The sequence below is a fragment of the Pipistrellus hanaki genome, assembly GCF_964339955.1.
Source record: "Pipistrellus hanaki genome assembly, chromosome: 17".
Taxonomy (NCBI): domain Eukaryota; kingdom Metazoa; phylum Chordata; class Mammalia; order Chiroptera; family Vespertilionidae; genus Pipistrellus; species Pipistrellus hanaki.
The window spans coordinates 23,380,973-23,406,953 of record NC_140519.1 but is presented as its reverse complement, the minus strand read 5'-3'; the positions used below and the strand labels follow the sequence as shown (position 1 = coordinate 23,406,953).

At 39.8% G+C, this 25,981-nt stretch overlaps 1 protein-coding gene across 3 annotated transcripts in view; it reads right to left on the bottom strand.

The window, feature by feature from the left end:
• TOX (thymocyte selection associated high mobility group box) overlaps positions 1-25,981 on the bottom strand; it is a 298,686-nt gene that overhangs the window by 12,400 nt on the left and 260,305 nt on the right. For all 3 annotated transcript variants that reach the window (XM_084865102.1, XM_084865104.1, XM_084865103.1), the window contains exons 5-6: positions 23,342-23,572; positions 11,543-11,623 (exon numbers count right to left, since the gene is read on the bottom strand). In XM_084865102.1, coding sequence (XP_084721228.1) covers positions 11,543-11,623; positions 23,342-23,572 — 312 coding nt within the window. The remainder of the gene's footprint in view (positions 1-11,542; positions 11,624-23,341; positions 23,573-25,981) is intronic.

The window sequence follows — 25,981 nt, the reverse complement described above, 5'->3', positions numbered from 1 at the left end:
CTTTACTTTTTGCTTTATTGATGTTTTAATTTAAACAGAAGAAAAATCACTCACATTTACCATATTCTCAAAACCATGAAATACATGTAATGGTAACATGTTTTTTTTTTTTTTTTTTTTTTTTTTTTATCTAAGTAGCCAATAATGCCTCATTATACACTGATCTGGGAAATAGAGCTTTAGATACGTAGCCTGACCTTGCATATACACCTGTGAGTGTGTAAACCAAACGTACAGGCGTATATATGACATGTTGTTCAGACACGTATAATCATCCCAAGAATTACAACAATAAATTTATAACTACATACATTTATTTGTTTAAATTAAACAACGTAAGGCAATGTACTTATGCTACACTAGAAGTGACTAATCCTAGTGAGTATAGACACATAGCAAACAGCAGGGCTGGCTTCATGGGTGGATAGTCAGTCTTGGCAAGCCGTTCTAGGTATAACACCCACTTCACACCCCCACGCACACAGTTTCAAGCTGTATTGTGGAAAAATAAATATCTTAAAACAGCCAGGTTCCATGAGAGAACATGTGTGGAAATAGCACTGGGTCAGAGAAGATTAAGGGGTTGCCTTCTAGCAGGACTTCTCAGAACATTCACTCTGTGAATCTATGTCTTGAATCTACAAATAAGAACCACAAGTCTTCTCTTAATGGGTCACTTCATGGCAATAGTTTTCAATGAGAAATATTGGTGCAGAAAAATTAATAAATCACACAATTTAAATTGGCAAATAGTGTGGAGAGCAGCCGCTACAGCGTTTGGACAGGTTCAATCCTTGTACTGATGAGAGGGCACTGTGCTCTCCTGGCAAAGCCAGGTGCAGGTCCCAGCTTTGAGGGCAAAGCCCTCTCAGCACAATTCTAGCTAAAGGCTATGGTTGTAAGCTTGACCTTATGGTCTGAACCCCTGGGCCCAGGTGGCTGAGTGATACAGGCTGCAGGAGGTGCAGCAAGTGCTGCCAAAACAAAGCTTGATAGAGTTCTCAGGTGCATGTGATGAAGTAGATTCGAAACTCTCAAGAACATTGTAAACATCTTGACCACGTCCTTGCTTTGCCTCGTGGGATCTGACTATAAAATAAAGACTCGGCTTACAGGTTGTGGCACTGTCTCTCCACTGAGAACAGTGCCCCACATGGCCCCAGCTATATTCTCTTGTCAGTTTTCTTTAACCCTTCACTGTGCACGCCCCACCCCCTCAGGTCCATCACTGACTGTGCTAGATCGGTTCAAAATAGAACATACATTTCAATTTAAATAGTCATGTTTCTTGCCTCAAATTAACTTTTTATTGCCTCACAATGCATAGTGAAATTTCATGCATTCAGGTACAATATTAAAATAATCATTATTTCATGTTTCCTGGAGTAAGATTTGCATAGTGAATTTCATATTCTCAGCTAAGGACTGTGACAGTTTCTTGAAGGGTTTAGGCAGTTGGCAGCTTCCCAATTAGAGCCTAGAAGAGCGAAGGCATACACATGCTAATGGTTTTCCTCAACGGTGAATTCAAAATAAACAATGAGCCAAATTCTCCCAAATTTCACTTTTTAAATAACAGCATGTAGTCCACCACATTGATAGATGATAGATGTAGAGGTAGAGGTAGAAGTATAGACTTATAGATATATAGAAATAGATTGCAACCTAATCCAAGATACTTGATTGCCAATCTTGTGAAGGCTCTTTTCTCCTGGTAAACACAAAACCTTTTGTCTATTTAGCCATTTCTTTGTCATCCATCTTCTCCCAACTAAGACATGCAAAGATCAGTAATGCTGAATCTAAATAGCAGTAACTTTTAATCACTGGAAGGAATATGGGCAAACTAAACAGATTTCTAAAAGAAATGATTTAAACAACACTCACTCGTAATTTGTAACATACAGGGAGAAAGAATCTTGGGAAGTTATGTGATTTCTCTTCACTTTCCAAGATACTTAATATGACAAGATAAATAATGTGTCTAGGCACGTGACTGTGCACGGCAGGCACCCCAATAGAGGTTCTCTCCCTGTATTCTCTCTTTATTTTATTATTTTTTAATATATTTTATTGATTTTTTTTTTTTTTTACATAGAGGAAGAGAGAGGGATAGAGAGTTAGAAACATGGATGAAAATCATCGATCAGCTGCCTCTTGCACACCCCCTACTGGGGATGTGCCCACAATCAAGGTACATGCCCTTGACCAGAATCAAACCTGGGACCGTTCAGTCTGCAGGCCAACGCTCTATCCACTGAGCCAAACCGGTTTCGGCTGTATTCTCTCTTTAAAATGAAGTCCTCCAGTTTTGGTCCCCTCTCCATCAAGGAAAGGACCTTTTTTTTTTTTTTACAACAATGACTTGAATCTCTGCATCCCATACATTTGGCATGATGCCAAGTATACAGAGCACACCAACATGTTTGATGAACAACTGAATGATTCTTCCTGAGCAATACTCCACACAATGACTGCTGCCCTTGCTGTGGCTCCTGACAAAACATGCTGCTCCTCTTCCCAAGGAGGGAGGGGGAAGAAGAAAAGATCTGAAATCCTTGAAACCTTACAGAATATCAGGGTGATATTCCACTTTCTCCTCTGTTCTCAGCATAAACCACACCCTCCCCAGAAGAGATGCGAAATGATGACCCTTAGCTCTGGCCCTTGGCTAGGTACTCTGCTCTTTGTTCCCCACTGGATCTTGGGTGATGCAGGAGACAGGGAAGTTTACTGTGCTGCACTCATATTTTGAGGATTTGCCTCTTTATGCAAAGGTACACTTATTCAGACAGGGGGAAAAAACCTACTTCTAGCTTCATTTCTGATTAATTCTTAATCAGACTAATACAACAGACCATCTATTAATTATAGTGCTATTTTATTATTTTGGAAGATAGGAAGAATAAGTTCATTTTCCAGAACAAAGTGCCATGAATTCATAATCTGATTAAATGGGGATATGAAGAAATCATAAATTTAATATACTCTTACTCTCATTTTCTTCCAATTAAACTATGAGAGCAAGGCTACAATTTTGCAAATTAATTGTATGTGAATATCTTTGTACTTATCATTCATAACTTAGAAATATTTTTTCATACAGACTAAAGAATTTAAGATTGTTTCTATTTTCAAACACCTTAACTACTTTTATTTTAGGGTGTGTGTGCATAGTGTTGTAGGTAATCTGATAAATGGGATTTTACTACTGTATACACAACTGAAAATCAACCCTTAAATCAGAACACATTTTAATGCAAACACTGTTCTACATATAAGTTTCTGAATAAGTTCTACTTCCTGTTTGCTTTTGAAACCATTATTCAGAAATATGTTTTTATAAGCAAAATGAGGATGCATATGTGGCAAGAGAGACCATTTTGTCTTCTCAGTGGAATGTTCCACAAGAGATACAACTCTATAAACCTTCAGGTACTCCTTATGACTAAGTTGCTGATTATCCAAGATAGTTTTGATCCCATTTACTCTGTACAATAAAGATAATACTGCAGAGTGCATAAATGACCCCATTCTGGGATGATAAATGCCATAAAAAAATTGACAAAGCAATTGTTATTTAAAATAGCGAAGTATAAGCACAAGACATAAAACTCAGTGGAAGCAACAATAGAGGAGTTGCTGAACCAAATCAGATTAATCATCCATCTAATGTGATTCTTGTTTTCAGCACTGACCAATACTTGTTGCACTGGAAATTAAAGAAAATTTATGCACCGACTCAACTGTGCATTGTTGCTTGTGGACAGAAATTTTTTTCTTGGTCCTTGCCTGTGATTAATTTACACCTTGAAGCATGAGATTTTATTATCTTTAAATCACAGTTTGGGCTTACGGGAGCTGCACATTTTATGTTAACAGTCATAAAACGAACCATCCCATTTTCAAATTCGGACTTAGTATTTGTCTTCATGGCATGAATTCTATAAATTACTTCATTCTGTAAAAAGAAATTATATCCTTTTTGTTTTGAACTTACTGGCCCTTCATTGAACTGAGCATTGTGATTCTTTAGGACTGGTCATGGCAGCAGAGAACTTTTGTAATTTAATTCAATACTGTCCTATACTGTCCATTAAAACAAAACCCAAAACCCAGCTTCCAGTGGCCTCTAGACATCTGGCACAAGGAAGAGACAAAACCTCCTCTCTGACGTGTGACCTTAAAGTCATGATTCTGACGACGGTCGTTTAACAAACCAGGACATATTCGCCCCCATGCTGTCCCCTTCCAGGTGGGCACTTCTAAGAAGGTGGAAGTTTCTTTCAGTAAACGCTGCTTTTACTTGGAATATTTGAGAACTTCCCTCCTGGCCTTCTCTTCAGAGCCTGTGGGACACTGTTTTACAGATCCTCAGACAACTCTCTGTCGTTTGATGGTGTGTTTGATTTTGGAAACAGCTAATAGTCACTTGGAGCCAAGTCTGTGGATTATATTTGAGTGATGTTAGGTGTGAAAACAATGTCACACAATTGACTTTCTAAAGTGGCTGGCAACCTTTTCGTGACTGCAGTGCTGAGAGAGGAGCTTCGGGACTCTTTTTGAACTTGGGGAGCAATAATAAAACGAGTTTGCGGCCTCCCTGGGTGACTAACTTTGAATCCAGCACTCATTTTGAGAATGTAAACTCTGGTCTATGTGGTAAAATGAAACCAGTTCCAATTGCTTTAAAGTTATACATTGTTTTCAACATAATAATTTAGACCCGTGTCTACGGAAAAACTATATATCCTTAAGCTTTCCTTCATAGGCCAACCCCAAATGACCTTAAATTGCAAGTAACACGGCTCCAGCCAGGATGTCCTAGCTTTCAAAACAGCATATATGCTTGGCCCTCAAACTATTCTTAGTCTCTCCTGCTGAAGACTCATAAAGACCACTTCAATGAAGAAAGCTGTGTAGATGAGTTTTAAAAATATTTAGGCCATTTCTTAGCTTTATAAAACAATCTATTCTGAAACAAACTCTTCTTATTTTAATGCCACTTAAAATTTTTCTGTATGTCAAAGCCGCCTTGCAGACAAATTGAGAATATGAGCCAGCTACATTTTCAATCATGCACAAATGTTTCCTAGTTCTTTGCATACTTACCAATGACATTAAACTAAAATTAGTAACAGTAATAATACAATGGCTGGTATTTATTAAATGTTCCCTTGTTCAGGATCCCAAGTAATGTAGCTTATATAGTTCTCTTATTTTAACTTCATGGATGTAGGTCCTATATGATCTTCTCTATTTAACACATGAGTAAAACGAGAATTAAAACAGCTGAATATGAAGATACGCAGCTAGAAAGTGGGAAACCTGAAATTTGAACCCAGATCCACCTGCCCTCACTGGCTGTAGACCTTTCTGCCCTCTGAGGACTCCTCGGTGTGGTATGAGTGGCACCTTTGAGGTCCCCTGATGTTTCCCTTGATGTCCTGTGGAAGCACAGACATTGAAGATACCTTAGAGAGCTCCTACAATCCTTATTTATAAACCTTTGTTTCCTGCTTTTAACCTTCTCTATGGAAAGAAATTGTCTACCCAAATAATTCAAGAGATTAGTAATTGCCCTCTGTTCAGATTAAAGTCCTCTAGCTTCCAAAGGCATTTTTTTTTCTTGTTCTGGAGCCAGAGAAAATGGAGCACCAGTAACCCCTGTCCTATGTCTAATGCCTGCTATGGGCTTGAACGTGCCTAAGTCTTTGTTTTTCAGACTTAGAAATTTCCAACTCTCTCTTCCCAGCTCCTATCTTCTGCCTTTTACTTTTCAGTCACTTAATTTTTTTAAACTTTCAGTTTTCAATCATAGCTAACATACAATATTATCTTTGCTTTATGTGTTTGAGTAAGTAGATATTTTCATGCCTTACCAATTGTTCACATCTGTAAGTCTAGTACCCACCTGGCACCATACATGGTGATTACAATCCTGACTCTATTCCCCATGCTGCCCTTTACATCCTTGTGACTATTAAAAAAAAACCCATATATATATATAGTTGATTTTTTTCAGAGAGGAAGGGAGAGGGATAGAGTTAGAAACATCGATGAGAGAGAATCATCGATCAGCTGCCTCTTGCACACCCATAGGGTGTGCCCGCAACCAAGGTATCGATATATACCCTTGACCAGAATCTAACCTGGGACCTTTCAGCCCGCAGGCTGACGCTCTATCTACTGAGCCAAACAGATTTTGGCCCTTGTGACTATTTTGATAACATCTTAGTCCCTTCACCTTTTTTACCTATCCCCTAACCTCTCTCCATCTGGCAACCATCAACTTGTTTTTTGTTTCTATGAGTGTGTTTCTGTTTTGTTTCTTCGCTTACCTTGTCCTTAAGATTCCACATATATGTGAAATTGCATGGTATTTGTCTTTCTCTGTCTGACTTATTTCACTTAGCACAATTTCAATCACTTTCATGTCTTTTCTTCTGAAATCTGTCCAACTTCCCTCTTTAAATTATAGAGCCCAAATTGAATAAATTATTCCAGAGTCTGACCAGTGTTGTGTTTCAACATTTTGTTCTCTGTTCATGTGTCCTTCAGTTTCGATGTGTTTGCACAGCAGGGTGTGGCCTGTGGCCAGGCAGCCTGCCGCAGGCTCCGTGTGGCCAGGCCAGGCTGCTGCACAGCTGGAAGAGCATAGCACAGAGCAATGCTTTCTAGAGTGTCTGCAGGTAGGGCCCCGGCCTTCTACCTGCAGCTTCCTTTAAGCCAGGGCAGCTGTTCTCTTAGCCATCTAATATGTAAGAGCTGGCATAGACTTTTATTGGAGACAACAAGAGGTTGTAGTTCTAAGATATAAACTGATGAACAAAAATAGATCCAGAGACACAGAAGCATCGAACAGACCATCAAACTTCAGAGGGAAGGCAGGAGAGGGTAAGGGGGCGTTAAATAAGAGATCAACCAAAGGACTTGTATGCGTGCAGATAAGCATAACCAATGGATACAGAAAATAGGGTGGTGAAAGCCTGTGCTGGGAGGCAGGAGCAGGTTAGGAGAGGTCAGCAGGGGGGAAAGGAGACATATATGATACTTTCAACAATAGAGAATTTGAATGAATGAATGAATGAATAAATAAATAAATAAATATTTGGTAATCACTCATGATAGAGAAAACCTATAAGCTTTGGAACAATACAGCAAGGATGAGAGAGAGATCAACCAAAGGACTTGAGTGCATGCATATGAGCCTAACCTGTGGTCACGGACAACAGGGGGATGGGGGCATGTGCGGGGAGGGGTTTGAGATGGGAATGGGGGGATAAGGACAAATATGTAATACCTTAATCAATAAAGAAATTAAAAAAAATAAAAAAAAGACAGCAAGGAATCCTCAATCTGTCACTCTCCTTACTATGGGTGGGTCATTTAATCTCCCAGCCCAGGGACTGTCTAGAAAATGGGTCTAAGTCTAAATCTTACTTTGTAGGGTTATTGTGATGAATCCTAGGAATTTATATAAAATGTCTAGCACCGTGTGACATGCAGAATCTACTTGGTAGCAAGACACTCTTTATATTTGTGTTATTGGAAAAAAAATTCAGTGTCCTTCTGTGTCAGTATCATCGTTTTGAAGTTATGACCATTAGAACTGTCATTTACTATGCCAGAGCTTTTTTTATTTTTGGTAGATTTCCATTTTATTCAGGCCTGGAGTCACGTTAATGAATGTGTCGGATTAGATGGTCTAAAGCAGATTTCAACTAAAACATCACATAAAATATTGAAAGGAGAGGGACACCGTTAATCTTATGCCTCAGTTTCACAGTGGAGCCAGGCTGTTTCTATTTTTGATTATGTTCCGTAAGAAGCGGCTAATTTTAGACTGCAGTTGCAAACCTTTCAAGTCCCGTGAAACATTTTCCTTTGATGTGAAACATTTTCAGCTCCGTGCTCTCAGCACCTAGCCCCGCGCCTGACACGGAGCAGGCAGCCTGCAGCCTGGGCCGGACGCGGAGTGTGGCCTGGTCTGGAAGCCACAAGAAGCAGCAGACCAGACCCGGCCGCGGATGAGTGAGGGGAGGAGCTATGGGCCCGGGACAGCAAAGTCTTATTTGGTGGGACAAATGCATCGCACAGAAAGCAAGTACCCAAATACACAGCTCGGGAGGAGTAAAGCAACAACTTAAGACCATGATGCTGTCTGGTGGAGTATTTCATTGGCCGAAGTGACTTCAGAGGAGAGAATCGGTGCTCCGCCATGGCCGGTGGGGCAGTGGGAGTTGAAGAAAGCAGGTCAAACACACTGTCTGGACCCATGAGCTTCACGGCCCAGCACCAGGACTGAGAGTAGGGGCAGATGGCTGAGGAAATTCCTTCACATCAAGTGACCTTTTAGAAATATCAATCTGATCATGCCATCCCTACTGAAACTCAGTCAGCGGCTTCCCTTCATACTGGATATACCCGGTTCCTTTCAATGTCTGCAAGGCCTTGGTGATGGGCCCCTGCCCACCTCCCCAGCTTCACTTCAAACCAGGCTTCCTCTGCCATCAGCTCCTACTACATTGACCTCTCGGTGCCCGGAGCCACTTTTGTCCCCGAGCCTTTGCACCTGCCGCAGCTCCCCCTCGGCTCCCTCGGGCCTGCAGTTCCTGTCTTCCTCTGGCTCTCAGCTCCAAGGTCACAACTTCAAAGGGGACTTTGCAGTTCACCCAGTCAAATCCCTTGCTGTATTTCCTTCCGAATGCTTTCAGGGGTCCTCAAACTTTTTAAAGTGGGGGCCAGATCACGGTCCCTCAGAGAGCTGGAGGGCCGGACTATATGAACTACTAATCCCTACTGTAACACCTTGGCTGCGCTCACTGCCCAAAAAACCTGGCGGGCAGGATCAGACTCCCCTGGGGGCTGCATGTGGCCCGCGGGCCGTAGTTTGAAGACCCCTGGTTAGATTCTCAAAGATCTTGGTCATTTACTAGCTTACGTTTTCACCCTTCGTCTCCTAGACGAAAAACAGCATTCCTTAAGTGCAGCGGGTGTATTTTCCTGTTCCCCACCGTGCCCTGAGCCTGGCACAGGGTTTGGTACGGATCACATGCCCAGGGGGTCTGCAGAATAAATGTGTGACTGAGCGAATGGGAACAAAACCGAATAAATGTGTGACTGAGTGAACAGGCTGGTGCATGTGCTAACCTGAAATTGTCACTGTCAGTACCATATAGTGTTTTATGATCTTACCTTTAGATCTTTCAGATCAGGGAAATAATTTGTAACATACTAAAAAATTTTAACAGAAAAAATGTGTGCACAAATATAAATGGCTATTGTTTTCCTTGCGACAACTTAAAATAGAAAAGAAATGGTTTCTTTTCATTTCACTTATAGGTGGTATCTGAAAAACACACACCACACACACACACATGAATAAACAAAACAAAGCAGAAACAAACTCATAGATACAGAGACCAACTTGATGGTTACCAAAGGGGGAGGGGCATGGGGGATGGGTGAGAATCCTATATAATAAAAGCGTAGTATGCAAATTGTCCCCTCCACCAGGAGTTGTCCAGGAATTCAACCAGGGGGCGGGGCTAGCCAGGGGAAGGGTGGGAGACCCTGGTCCGTGGCAGTGGCAGGTGGCTGTGGGAAGGAAGAGAGTATTCAGCAGGCAGCCCTAGCTGCTAGGGACCCTACCAGTATACAAAATTTGTGCACTGGGTCTCTAGTAAATAAATAAATAAATAAATAAATAAATAAAGCACTGTACATGTCAGAACAGTCACACAAGAACAAAATACAAAATGAAAAAAAAACAACAGAATTTTACATGCTTCCATCTCAATGTGAGAGTAGGCTGGTACATTTTCTGTACATGCCTAAAGGTTATACTGCAAATATACCCACTCATACAACATCAGAGGGCCCCTTTTTCTAACCTGGAAAGGGTGTTTGTAATTCCCTTCAATTTGTATACACACAATACATGGCTGTACATAAACAGACATTCAACAGTTCCAGCAGAATTCCTGCTGCCAAAGAGAAGAAAAAAACGTCAGAGTAAGCTGTAAAAAAATGTGCTTGGTTTTTAAAATGTAGATATGGCAATTCGCAGCATTTATACAAATTGCTGTATACTGAGGGCTGCAACTCTGGGAATGAATAGTAAGAAAAAGTTGCAGCTAAGAGCAAATCTGAGGACACTTGTTTTGAAAGCAAAGGCTTAGTCAGTATCACAGCACTCTGGCAATCCACATAGCATGCACCAGAGGGCTTTGTATTGGGCTTGAGACATTATGTATTGATTTTCTTGGCTGTAAAATGCTCTGACTATGTAAAATGCTCAAAAAGAAAATTTCATCTTGGATGAAGTCTTACTCCATTTTTTAAAAAAAAGTCCTCTGTACATTTTGGGCATATTAGTTTGAATAATATCAATGTGATTAAATAATGGCTGGATGGATCTAATATTTTATACCTTATTTTTTTTGCTATGATTTTATATACATTCTGTGACTTCTATAAATATACAGAAATGTTAGATAGTATCAGCAGAAAACATAAATAGCTTCAAGAGGAGTTAGATAAATGAGGAAGTGCTAGGTCTTTGGTGAGAGAGTATAGGAGAGCTAGAAATGTTTAGGTAAAGTAATAAATAGCATGTTTTCCCACAATGTCATGGCTTAGACGTGGAATATAAAGTTGTATTAGGCCACTGGCACATTGAAATTTTTATCCGAGTGTATTTGTGCTCTCTTTTCTGTTCTGCATCAGTGTATTCAGCATATATTTTCCCCTATCTAAAAAACAACCTAATTTATATAACTACTTTGGAGTTGTTAGGACGATGGCTATTTGTGGAAAACAGAGAAAGTATTCTTCATGGGTGAATAAAGTGAATTCCATAGCCCCAAGGCACACCGAACCAAATAACAGCCAGATTTAGGCTTGAGAGGACATAACACCAAGCACCTATAAACACAGCCCATCTCACTGAGGGTGCTTCCCTGATAAATCTATAAAGGGAAATGCATCTCTAATAACCTGAGACCAAACAGTCAACTCTTGAGTATTTATAACAGAAAGGACTAGTGTTTAAGGTATTTTAAAGCACAAACTATTTTTTAAGTGGCATTTTTCAGTTTCAAATGTAATAACACAAACATTTTTTGGCCAGCTTACATCCTAATGATGCTGTAACGAGGCTATATTTGACAGTTGGCATCTCCTCAGCAGAGGTCAACTGGACGGGGTACGAAGGGAGAGGCAATTTAAGAGCAGGATGCAGAGAAATAGAAAATTGGCTCAGGATTAAGGATGCGCTGTGACTAATCCACAAAACCAATAATCCACAGGTGGACAATATTTCATAGAAGGCGCAGAGGATGCTGCTCCGGCTTTTTAGGTATCAACAAATATTTCCATAACATACAGCTATATCGCTTTGTTTAGGATTTACTTTTTTTTCCCCAACAAAGAAGATTGTGCAGAAATGCTAAAGTGATCTTTTATGCTTTTAAATGACCATCACAGTCTGCAATAAGATGGCCACAATCCGACACAATACCACACAATAGCATGTTACCTTGGATACAAGGCTGGCTCTGTATGCTGCTAGTTGCTTCAGGTACTCTTTCTTTGCAGCCTCGGTTTTCTTTTTATAGACCTGTAACAACAACAAAGAGTCTTAAATTAGAAAGTGCACCTGCTTTTGTTCCCAGAGACGTACAATGCAGAATGATAATTGCATGCACACAACATGCACACTCACACACATATGCACACACAATTGTATTATATACATATATATATATATCCTCAAATATTGTGTTCTGTTCCTGAAACACATTTTTAAGAAGCATGACAATCAGCTAGATAAGAAGAAGATTAACAACAATAAAATTTTCCATTTTACATAAAGCATATGAAAGGATCTATCTGGTTTACTTTGAGAGTAGAGGTAGTTGGCTCAGCAAGATACGATTGATGAAGGTTCCCAGGGAAACCACACATGAGTAAAGAAGCCATTCACATTTATATGTGAGCAGATAATCCTACAGTGCATTCAAATCCTGACATATACGCTCCATGCTAAATATAAAAACAAGGATAGAGTTGAGCGATGACCAATGATGTCCAAGTAAATCAGAGGTATTGGCGTTGGCAGGCTCATCACTAATTTAAACATGTTGAGCCTTGAGGTTCTATTTCAAAGCCTCGGGGATTGGCGATGGAGGTCACAGACACATTTGGGGGTGCAATGGGACCCTGAGTGGCCGAGGACTGCGCTCATGTCCCGCCCTGCAGCCTGCCCTGGTCACATCCTTTCCAATGAAAGCACCGGATGACACAGGCCTGTGGACTCCTCATTGGGGAAAGGTAAAGGTGTTTCAGAAATGAGTTTTAGTTGACAGAAGTTTTCATTCCTCAGAGGGAATCATCTTGAAAATAAAAGTAAAATCCCCTTAAATTGAGCAGAAGAACTAAAAAATGACTTGCGGCTATGCTAAAGGTCACCTCGCTAAGTTAAACGGGAAGGAATCATTAGAGTTGAAAATGAAAGATTAGCAAAGTGAACACACATGGTTGTCTGCTAATATTATGTCAATTCCTTCAAGCTTTTAGAATCATTTTTTTAAAGCAATCTTTTGAAATCAGCCTTAAAGAACAAACTCTTTTTCATTATTTACTGGGTAAACAGAAGTGTATTTTTATCAACAACTATTTTAAATTTCCCACATCTTGAATTTTACAGCAGGGAAGGAGGTTTGGCTAATATTTTGTACTGCTGAACTCACAAACAGACACAGAAGAAGGACTGAAAAGTGGCTTTGGAATTAGACCAAAGAGCTGCCAAAGTTGTCAGCAGAGGTCAATTTGTGGTTTTAGGGTATGTGGAGCCCAGTCCCCAACTGTGAAATCCAAGGTGAGAGAAATATTATTTACTCATGAATATTTTAATTAAAGCAGAACATTTTACTTAAGGTAAACAATCAACTGGCCTTGTGCACAGAACTATAAAGGTCCCTATGAAATAAATGTGCTCTTCTTTTAGGAAGGTCTGCAGCCTAGACTTTTATTCTTGGCATTGTGATGTAACGAAAGGCAATTTAATGAGATAATCAAGAATTCATACAATATTATCATATAATCATTGTGCCATCCTAACTAAATATGAAACTCAAAGAGACTTAACATTTGTGTGTGTGTGTGTGTGTGTGTGTGTGTGTGTGTGTGTAATAAATAAACTAATAAATTCTTTAGCTTAAGAACAAGAGTATTCCAAATTTACTGAGCTAATTATTGGAAGTCAAACTCAGATTCTTTTTTTCTTTTTTTTTGAAATTTGCACGTGGAAACAAACACCACTAGGTACAGCAAATGGCTTTGAATAATATGACCCACCCATGTATATGACATGCCTCGTTTCAGCCACAATCAGAAACACAAAGCTCTTTGCTTTTTATTGATTTGTTTTCACCTTGAAAGACAGATTGCTGTTTGTAGTCTTTTCTTCAACCATCTTCTTCGAGACATAATTTATAATTAATGAGTTTAAGCTGACAATGTTTACATTTACATGTAATAAAAATATTTCTAGAGGATTTCTCTCCCACTCACATAGAAATCCTATTTAGGACTTTAAAGCAAATATTTAGTAAATACTGCATATTGTTGATGGTAATACGCATTTGTATGCTTGAAGCACTTAGGTTTTTATTAATATGCTACTCCATTTGACCCCCAGGTAGCTAACCGGGGTTCGCTTAACTTCCAAAGGCAAATAGAACACACCCACAGCATTGCCAAAAGCATCCTTTTCTCAGTAGTAGCAGATAAGATAGGTGGCCAGGTGGCCTGATTGTAGCATCCATCCTCTTCTTGCATTGGGTTTCTACTGAAACAGCAACTGTGTGACTAAGGTGCTATCCCTTGGTGGGGCTCCCAACCTCTCACAAAGTGTTAACTTTCCTGAAAGGTGTTGATTAACAACCATAGGAGGATGGTGGCTAGCAACACATTTCAGGCTGAATATGTGCCCCTGCTTTCCCTTGGGGATCGATGTTGTTACGAGATGCCTGACTAGCATTCAGAGTGCCCTGTTTTCTACAAATGGCTCCCTATTGGCTATTGATGATTGGCTATGTTGGATCATCACACAAGTGCCTAAATACCACTTTACAAAAGAGAAAACTCATCACTTCGTGTTACGTGGATTGATGGAGCCACTCTTTCCTGAATAACTGCAGGTATTCACAAGGAGGATTCAAATGGCAGTCATTTCAGGAGGTATATTTCCATCATTGAGTTTAAAGGGGAGTAGCCCAGATCAGAATTAAAATCTGAGTCAAGTTTCCTCAACAGTAGTTTGGACCTCCACCTTTGAGATCTATCTAATAGTTCCAACATTATACTGTATGTCTGTCTAACATTTTATGAGAATGCTTTTTTTTCCAATTCTGTATTTATTGGAAATGTCTGAAAAAAGATCTCAAATGTATGAGACAATGACAAAAATATGTGCATATTCAACATATAGGTGAAGTGGAGAAATTCTTACTTTAGAACAGATATTTAAAAATCATCAGTAAAAATTTCCTCAAAAATGTTTCAAAGCACCTTAGCCATCTTGGCTCAGTATTTAGGGTGCTGGTCCATGGACTGAAGGGTCATGGGTTTGATCCTTGTCAAGGGCATGTACCTTGGTTCCAGGCTCAATCCTGGTGCCGGTTAGGGCATGTGCAGAAGGCCACCAATTGATGTATGCCTCTCACATCAATGTTTTCTCTCTCTGTCTCACCCCACCCTTCCACTCTCTCTAAAAATCAATGGAAAAATATCCACAGTGAGCATTAACAACAACAAAAATGTTTCAAAGCCTCTGTTCATGGAGGGAGGAAGTCTACTTAAAGAAACCAACAACGGTGCTGACTGCCTTTGGCAATGAACTACCCACGGCGGCGGTGATCAAACCTTCGAACCTAGGAGGATGGGTCTGATTTATATCAAAGTTAAGTTTGGGAAAGAAATGGTCTCTCTCTCAGGGAAAGACAAATATTTTAAAGATATGTGATTCATACAGTAAATATTAGTACTCAGTTGAGCTATAAAATGGCTTCCAAATGGTCTACAGCTGTTTGAAATAAAGTGCAAAGTTAGCCAGATGGGGATTTAAATATCATAATACATCATTTATCATTTTCCCCAGCTCATCCAAATACTTTTGAATTCATCCTGTCCTAACTTAGTTATATGCTGTGGTTTGTTATTCTAAGAAAGCTACCATATCCTATCTAAGGATTGCATCTCGGTGGTTAAACTAAAACATATATAATGGCTAACCTAAAACATACGTAAGATAGACATCAAATAGCAATTCTACAGAATCCATATCCTGTTCATGTAATCTAGTGATTCACTGAATCATTTTTGAAATGCTCTAAATACCAGCAGTACACATGTTTTTACAGGCTAATCATCCCTAATTGAAATCAGCAGTTCAATATCAGTGACTATAATAAACTCAACAAGAAAAAAAATCTAATACATTTTTTCATTATACTTTTACTTTCTGGTCTTTTCCCACACAATCCATCCAACTCATACAAAAAGCAGACTCTTATAAATACCACTTAATTCCTTCTTCCTTCCTTCTTTTCAGCTCAGGCTCTTAGTTAATCTCTAGTCATACTTTATTCAACGAAACTTTTATAGTAATAATAAGAAAAATATATAATTCTTTCAATTTTGTATTCTATTCAAACACTATAAAAATCAAAAGGCATTTTTTGGAGGTTGACTTCAAATGCAGTTTTCTTACTCCACTACAAGTTCATATTTATAGAAAATGCTTAGAAATACAGCTATGTATTAGAAATAATAATTTAGCCACCAGTCCCTGCCATATCCTTTAGAAATTAATGTTTGTAGCTTCTTTCAATGCTGTTATTATTTAGGACAGTTAGAGAAAGTATATTTATATTTTATATAGTACTCAGTCCTCAAACGCAGTTAAATTTTCATCTTGTGTAAATTGCTCAGCATTTTCTTTAGCATTCCAGAACTCAAAGGCCTTTAAAAAGTAGTATTCAGAGGACTGAAAATATTATACAATGTGAGAAAAATCTTGCTATCAATTCCTTTTTGGAACATCTGAATCCATCTAAAAAGCCCACATAATAGTGCTATGGCCTGTTTCTGGAATGGTAGATATCAGAAACAAGTTCCGTTTCTGTTAAGAAAAAAAAGGCTACAAAATATATCTGTTCATTTATTAAATGGGGATGACTGGGCAAAGTATGATACCATTCATTTAACAATATATTCAATGTCTAATATGTATCCAGTGTGGTTTGGGACACTGAAACTATGGATTGAAAATCAGCATTAAAAATATGCCTGTTAAAAAAATAAATTAAAAAGTGCCTTTATTGTATGCATTTTTTATTAAGCACTATATATATATATATACACATATATATATGTCTTTAATTCTTTTAACAAGAATATTTAAATGGTATTTATTATTCCCCATTTCACAAATAAGAAAATGGACTAGAGTGGGTAGTCATTTTACAGCAAGTATGGCACACCCATAGTGAAAACAAATTGATCTGGTTCAAATTTCTACTTTCGTTTACTCAGGGGCTCCTCCTAGCGGCGAGACAACTCCCTTTTGCCTCCCTCAGACACAACAGCAGATCTGTTTTCTACAGTGGAAGCCCCAGGATACAGGGCAGTTCCTGGCACATAGTAGGTGCTCCTGAGGATTCCTCACTGAGGACATAGTCCCTAGTCCCAGCCTTTTTCTTCTCTGAGTCAAGATAAGCATGAGTGCTACTAAGAAAAGTACTAAGTTGCATCTTCCACAATGATGGAAATAGAGGATTTGATACACAGCTACACAGCCCAACGACTCCAAACATTGTTCCCAAGAATACATACAGTGCCACTGATTTGAATAAGTATTTTGTTCCATTTATCTCCCTAACAATGTCATGAAAATTTTGAAGTGAAATGTTTACTCCTAAAGGAGCACAGGATACTTCTGAATGTGGACACATATATGTATGCCACATGCAGTAATCCCATTTACGTACCAACCAGTATGTGTGGACATACCTGCATCTTAGAAGTAAAATATGCTCACCATTTCATGTAGTTTTAACCGCTCAGTTTCAAATCTTTATAACTATGAACTTTTCTTAGTTTAGAAAATGAACAATTATTTTACACACCCTTTCTTCCTACTTAAAAAAAAAATCTGGGAAAATACATACTGTTTATAAGGAAATGGGTGAATGCTATGAAAGTGCAAGAGGACTTCGGCTAACCTTAAGCACTGTTGACATAAAATCCAAATTTTATCCTAAGATAAGGGGGAAAAAAGGAAATGGTGGCAGCACTTAGAGAGTGGGTGTTTGAGCACCAATGAGGAGTAAATGATGGGATTCCGTGGGCTCGGAGGATTTGTCAGCTGCCTCATAAGTATAATTCTGGCTCTTCATATCCCTGCTGCTTCTAATTTAGCAGGACAGGCTCATAATTGAAGCAAATTAACTATTTACACTTGCCACTTGTACCAGGGGAAGAGGACACAGCAGCGGGAAAGCATGAGTAGGAAATTACATTCTTCCCACTTGTGTCAGATCTCCCCTTATATAAACACATTAACAGTAATTTCACGAGGCGTCAAACATAGGAATAAATACGGAGGGATAAAATAATGAGGTGTTGCTATTGAGCCCAACTGCTATGGCGAATATCCTCGGATATGAATTATGCATCCTGAAAGAAGGCATATGTTACAGTATTCAAACAGTTCCCTGCAAGCGCTCTTTGCTCATTAAAGGCTCTGGATCTCAAGGTAAATCTACTCTCCTCTTCCATCCACCACATTGCCAGCATTTACAAAAATACATTTCCTGGGCCCCCGTGGGCTGTGGTTTCTCCTGACTACATCAAACTCTGAGCCGGCCTTCCACTCCATTTTTAGCCTAACAGCATGTTTATTTAGCTCTTTGGCTGGAGCTTGAAAGCCATTTAATGTAATGTAAACAAGAACATTTTGTTTGTAATTTGCTAAACGTATTACAGCCCGACTGTGTCTCCAATTAGGAACTTAAGGTTCATTTAGTCATTTACATCTGGTTCTGATTTGAGGTGACTTTCCTTTTCCACTTACGAGCTGACTTTCCCTGGCTGAAAAGGACCCGAGAACCCTTTGTAGCTCTTTGGACCCATCCCTTCTGCATGGAAGCCGGACGGACCCTTTCATGGAGAAGGGCTTGATTTGTTCTCAGTTGCCCCTGCGGGCCCCAGATCCTAGCTTCAGTGACCAGAATCAGAGAATCCAGAGAGAATGGAGAGAACGCAGGACATTTAGCTGGAAGCTCATAAAAAAAAAAAAAAAAAAAAAAAAAAAAAAAAAGATGCTGAGGGTTGCCGAAACTCCAAGGAGTACTAACACAAAGGGCATGATACCATCACAGCCTTGTTTTTCTCCCTCTGAAGTGCCAGGCAGTGAAAGAGACATAACAAAGACCAACATCGCAGCCATACTTATATTTTATTTCCCTCTCTCCATCTGGCGCCTTTTAAACAACTTAGCATGCTTCTCAAATGGGTTCTGCATTGTCTTACGATTCATTAGCATTTAAAACCTCCGGTTGGCATCCCAAACACAATTCTGCCCCAGTCCCACATTCAGTGCCACCTTCCCAAGTATTTAAGCGGAGAGAGAGTTGCGACATGTGAAGGTTGTTTGGGTAGGGACCAGGAGTCACCAGGGATGTGTTTTGTGTTCCTGGAGGATTTTTATCGCTTCTTGCAGTTTCCTTCTCGGGAAAGAGGCTTCCCAGGAACCAAAGTCCATAGAGTTCTCAAAATAAAGCCCTGCCCTTCGCGGTGGCCTGTCATTCCCGCCCCCACCCCACAACCAGGCGGCCTGCGATGTATACGCACAGCGGCTCTCTTAGTCACTTTCCTCCGGTTGCTAGGAAAACATTCCATTGTAATCTCACTAATGGCTGTTTTCCCTCCAATATTGTAATTTTCGGAGCCCCCCTAATAAGCCATCAATAGTTTTGTCCGTGTGTGTCCCCCCCCCGTTTGTGTTTTTCTTTGTGGCGGTTCCTAATTGTGGGCTATTATGACAACAGGGTTTTTGAACAATGGTGGCTCATGAAATCCTAGCTTCCCACTTGAACCAGCTGCCTCCACCACGCCAGTCGCATGTCACATGGGGCTGTTCTGGGTAACGCGTGCATTTGTCCTGAATTTTGAAGTTTGAACGGTCTGCCTCTCATCTGTGCGAGCAACATGCCTTTACAAATACATAGCAGCCTGTGTGCTCCCCAATTTGAATACTGAATGAGAGTAAAATATAATTAATGTAAGTCTGAAACAGAGATATTACGCTATGTTGGCACAATGCATCCCACATAAAGGGGAAAGAACAGGTGGTAATACACCATAATAACACTTCTGGATATTTTGCTTGAAATTCTCTGGATGCTCAAATGTGCATTCTAGGAGGGCATATTCGCTTTGCTGGCAATTCCTGCAAACTGCCAGGGAAGGACTGCCAGGTAGCAGCAGAGCCGTGGCCCGTCGGTGCATATGCATATGCTCCCCGTGGTAAGCGCCGTGCCTGGTTCTACCTATTGCGCCCTCCTTCTTCTTGTCCCTGGGATCGGCCTGCATTCTATGTGTGTCACAAACCACACTTTTTTTAACCACTGGACTTTGATGGTGGAATTGCTTTATAATACCCATTGAGTTATATAGGGTTAACTATTATTTAATTTCATCCCTTACTTATAAAACAAAGTCTCCAAAAAACCCTGAACTGTTTCCACTAAGAGAGAACCCAACGTTACTTATTAGATTTGAAATAAAATGCAGAAGAGAAAGAGGAAAACGTTTTGTCATCGTATGTCAAAGCCTTAAATGATCATTGTGACCACATCTCTATTAGAAAGTCTTAGCTCCAAGTTTGAAAGGCAGAATGGGGCAATGGGGGTAATTTCCCTTTTAAACATGACAGTCAAAAATAGTGACTCTTATATTCGTTGGGTCTATAATTACCTTATATCAGCCATTTTCAAAGGGTGGGCTGTAAGAATTTTAAAACATGCGATACCTATTTAGTCAGGGGCACTGACCACTTTCCTTTAGAATGTCAAATTTCAAAAGTGTCAACAACCAATATAACAATAGCCATCCAGTGTGAGTGAATGGAAATTATACCTTTTTTTTTTTTTTTTTTTTTTTTGTCAGATTGTGCCACAGAATTCTAGTGATTAGTTTATGTGCACAGTGAGATGAAAAAAAAGTTGAAAATAGCTTGATGAGATATGATGAGATAAAAAGACAGTGACATGGCTCTGGCCTGTGTTGCTCAGTGGTTGAGCCGACCTATGAACCAGGAGGTACCAGTTCCATTCCCAATCAGGGCACATACCCGGGTTGTGGGCTTGATTCTCAGTGTGGGGTGTGAAGGAGGCAGCTAGTCAATGATTCTCATCATTAATGTTTCTATTTCTCTCTCCCTCTCCCTTCCTCTCTGAAATCAATAAAAATTATATTAAAAAAAGAAAGTGAAATGTTATCTTAATGTTCCCCTCTTGCTATAATAAAAATAAAAGGCCCCCTTGTAATAGAATTAGTGGTTAAACCCTACATATTTATATTTGCTGCCTTGAGGAATTACCTAACTCTCACAATAAGAACATAAATCCTTAAATGTCTAACTATTATGCTGTACACCTGAAACTAACATAATATCAAATGTCAACTGTAATTGAAAAATAAAAAAAAGAACGTTCTTCTTTTCCACCAGAAACGTGGCTGCAAGTATTGACTTTTTATATCGCTAATGTGAAGGACCAATCATGGGTTAGGAAAGGCTTTTATAGACCTCTGCCTTTTAAAACTACTGGTCTTAAAACCACATGACCTCCTCTAGTGAGGCTAGGGGAGAGGGGGAAGAGAATAATTAGAAAAAGTTACCTGGGGTCAGAAAGATAGATAAGGAAGGGTCAGATGGCCAGTAGTATAGCAATTGGTTCTTGAAATACCACTTTGACAAAGTAGAAGCTAAGGGAGCACAGAGGAGGTTGGAAATACCACTGGGTCAGGGGTGGGGGAGAGGGGCTGAGTCAGGGGCTATCAAAGTAGAGAGAGGCATGTCCTGAGTGTGGCATCCTGGGAGAAGCAGGAAGGGATTCGGATCACAAAAGCCAGAGCAAAGGAGCATCTTTAGGACCGCTGGTCCCTGTGCACTGTTTCTCATTTAGTGACATACTGCTGCGTGGAGGAATGAAGTCCCTGCACAGTTTAACCGTGAATGGCCAGCATCAGTTAGGAGCCACACCCCCGCTTTGGGACTGTGAGAGACATTGATCTGAGTTAGGATAGAAACCAGTTCTAAAATCCTGAACCAAGTCTATTAGGTTTTCGACAGAATCACACACACAATGTAAACTGATCTCTGATTAGGGAAATGGGTATTTTCTGTGCCCACAGAGAAGGCATGAGGAGTGTGTGTCCCATCCTGGCGGCACGGTGCTCCACATGAGAGGCCCAGGAAGCCATGCCCTGCTGCTGCCAATCTTGGACAGGGCATAAGGAAATGCAGAGAGAGCTTCTATAGTAAAAGACAGCTTTGGCTTAGCGCAAAGGGAGGTTGGAGAGACGTGGGGAGGTAGGTTCTATGTTTCCTTAGCACCTGGTTTTGTCATTACAACTGTAATTGATTTCAGAGTTTGTTAGACAAGAAACGATATGTTGAGTGATAGGTTCTAGTCATAGGAATCCTATGTACCAACCATATAATCTTAGACAAATCATTCAACAGAATAGGGACTCTGTCTCGCTCTCTGCTATATGTCCAGTGTCTAGGACAGTGCCTGGGGCACACAGTAATACCCAACAAATGTTTGTCAGAAGAATAAGTGAATGAATTTACTATCTAGCCCCATTTCATAATCTGCAAAATTTGGGTTAAAGTATCTACAAGCATTGAGCAGAAAAATGGCATAAATCATGTGATAACATACTTGTAAGTATAAAACACTATATACAGCACAAATGTTGATATGTGTTTACAATATATAGGCACTTCTGGATGTACATAGGTTTGAGATTTTCTGTTTTTTACATACTTTCTTGGACCTGATGAAGAAAGGTAAATGCCTTTATCAGGAATCAAATATGGCCCTGGTTGGTTTGACTCAGCCTGTGGACTCAAGGGTCCCAGGTTTGATTCTAGTCAAGGGCATATACTTTGGTTGCAGGCACACACCCAGTAGGGTGTGTGCAGGAGGCAGCTGATCAATGTTTCTCTCTCTCTAATCGATGTTTCTAACTCTCTATCCCTCTCCCTTCCTCTCTTTAAAAAAAAAATATCTATATCTATATCTATATCTATATCTATATCTATATCTATATCTATATCTATCTATCTATCTATAGATAGATATAGATATAGATATAGATATAAAATAAAATATGGAACAAATACATCATTAATGCAATTCACTATTCTGAAACATCTAAAGCTGCATCCACATAATTGTTTCAAAAACTATATTTTGATGATAATGCTTATCTAACTTTTTCTTTGTGACAATTAAATTCTAGATGTTAACAATGGTAATCTAGTCTCTGGTTTAGAATTGTGCGATCAATGCTGCTTGAGGTGGGCTAGATCTATGTACTGGACACTTGCTCTCTCTCCTTGGTTCCCACCCTCCTTAAATCCTTCTGGGCTGAGAGCAAAGTTGTCTCATGTGGCCTCCCTAAGTATGGCCCTCAGTCACATCACGGCAATCTGCGAGAGAAGAAAACAGGCAGGCATCTGGGCCCATTTAACGCAGCATAGAAATATGGTGTATGTGGGATTTAATAACATTCCCTGGTAGTCTTTAGGGAATCGCCAGGGGTAGAAACCCTTAAATTTGGGGTTCACTTAGCAAAGAGCAAAGAGGGTTTTGATGACCAAAGGGTAAATAGTTAAGTGCTGAAGAGAGGTGTGGACAGTTTGGAAAATACTTTTAGTACTTTTTTAGTCTTTATGATCACACTGGCAGTATGAAGGAGTGAGGTAATTCTGGCTGGGATATATAAAAGTCCTTCCAAAAGCAACTGCACTGTGTAAACTTTGAAACAAAGACTAACATGCTATTCATAGAGGGGCCATAAAGGAGCGTAAAATTCTGTGAAAGAAAAGGACTCCTGGAATCTGGCTCTGATGGGGCCCGCTCTGCTCAGCCTTAGTTCTAGTAGCCAAAGAATTCACCAGCGCCCTCAGAAGCCATTTCTTTGGGGGTGCATACACTTTCTCAAGTCGTGGTGATACCCACTCCAGCTTGCATCTCACCTGTTTTTGCTCTTCTCCTAAACCATCCCACATCGAAGCCACAATTTTAGAGACTTCGCCAAAGGTCGCATTTGGATTTTGGCCCTTGATGGCGGCCTGGGTGTCACGAAAGAACAATGCATAGGCAGACACCGGCTTCTGGGGCTCATTCGGGTCCTTCTTCTTCTTCTTTTTGGGGGTTTTTGGCTTTTTCCCCATGTCAGAGGCAGGCCGCTTCTCTCCGCCATTGATCTAAAATAAAAATAAAATGGAAATTATAGAGACACTGAGAAAATTTAGAGACAAGTCATACTGTTGTTCTGCTTTGAGACTTACACATAGTCATCTGTACACATCACACACGACACAGACATGCCAAAGGGACACTTCATTTGGTTGTTGTTGCTGTGTTTCAGATAAAACTTCATATTTCCTGTAGTTTTCATGTTCATCCCTCTGCTGCCTAATTTACATAGCTTTAATATGTTATTAATTCTTTTTATACTGTTTTAAAAAAATATATATTTTATTGACTTTTTACAGAGAGGAAGGGAGAGGCATAGAGAGCTAGAAACATCGATGAGAGAGAAACATCGACCAGCTGCCTCTTGCACACCCCCCACTGGGGATGTGCCCACAACCAAGGTACATGCCCTTGACCAGAATCGAACCTGGGACCTTTCAGTCCGCAGACCGACGCTCTATCCACTGAGCCAAACTGGTTTCGGCTCTTTTTATACTGTTAAATATTACCCCTTAACTCTCTCTTTTTAAAAAAATATATTTTATTGATTTTTCACAGAGAGGAAGGGAGAGAGAAAGAGTGCTAGAAACGTCAGTGAGAGAGAAACATTGACCAGCTGCCTCCTGCACACCCCCCACCGGGGATGTGCCCACAACCAACACACATGCCCCTGACCGGAATCTAACTTGGGACCTTTCAGTCCACAGACCAACGCTTTACCACTGAGCCAAACCGGTTTCGGCACCCCTTAACTCTCTTAAGTTTTTCCCTTTCTTATTCAGGAAGCTTAACGCTAAGTTACATTGTAACTACCACAGGTGCAAATTTCTTTTGTAGAACCCCTACTGTCTGAATAGTCTAACTAGTTTTCTTCTGAGTTTATCCCTTTCTTCCTAATTAAGACTTTTAAGCTATGGTGGGCAACATGTCCAGTGATTAAAATTGAATGGCTTTTGATGTCGCACTTGGGTCTATAGAATGGATGCAGAGAATGGCATAATCCGGACTGTAAGTCAGTGATGTCCAGTGGAACTTTATGCAAAGAAGGTAAACTTCTATAATCCTCACAATTCAGTGTGGTAGCCACCAGCCACATGTAACAAATGAGAATGTGAAGTGGAAGCTAACATGAACAAGACAAAATTTTGTATTTTATCTCATTTTAATGCTTTTAAATTTAAATAGCTACACGTGGCTAGTGGCTACCATGTTGGCCAGTACATCTAGAATCAAATATTTCTAGAATAGCTTTAAAAATAGGTTCTATTTTCTCCCATCGTATGAATATTCAGATAATTTAAATTGTTATTCTGATGCAAGTGGAAAAAACACACAATGCATTTAAGACATAGGCATTTGAATATTAACTTTGATCTGAACTAATGATATGTAATGCCACTTTATCCATCTCTGAGAAGGAGCAATTTTGGCTAGGATTTCTTTCTAGCTCTAAAATGATATGAATCTATACGATTATCAAGTAGATTCTGCAGGAATCCTCTTTCTGAGTGCCTCTCCCACCCACATAAAGGTCCGTGAACACTACTTCCTGATGGAGCTGCCACTATCATGGGAGATTCTACACCCTCACCTCCCATTGTTACTGCTCTTGCTTTTTCTTCTGGGTAAACGTAATGTAATACATAGTTTACTCAGATAAATTGCTGGCGGGGTAATTTGTGTCCAATAACTGCCATCGCTGAAGAGGAACCAGGACATCTGAGAGGCCGGTGGGTACCACGTCAGAGAATTTGCACTCATGCCCTTATTTGCTACTTTTAGCTGTGCAATCTTGGGCAAATTACATAAATTCCATGGGCCTCTATTTCTTCTGCAAAAACAGTTGCAGCACCATTTTGTGAGATGGTATATATGATACTATATGATCTCTAAAACTTTAAAATGACATTCAAATGTTAATTGTGAGATACTAGAAACTTCAAAAACATTCACTGAATGAATGGACAGGAATGACCTTAATACTAATTTGTGATGCCATATGGCCACAGTTAAAAAGATATGTCTAAGAACCAAAAACAAAGTAGGATAAAAACTAAGTGAATTCATTTTCTTTGTCTTTAGTGAGAGAGATATTTAAAAGATGACCATTTTTTTTAAGTTGTTTACTGAAGCAGATCAACATTCCCATGGATACAGGATGCTCTGAACTGAGCTGACAAGCTAATGTAGACGCCCACTAGAAGATAACATCCCTAGGATGGAGCTAAGAGGTGAGCCTGTGAAATGGTGGGTCCATGTAAATCTGTCAGAAGACTGGCATGTTGAGACTGAGTTGATACTGGGAAAACTAGTGTAATAGCTATAAACTAAACATACAGGCAATTATGACCTGTAACAGTGATCTCAAATACAGCTTCACAGTGGAATCATCTGGGAAACTTTTAAGTAAAATCCTG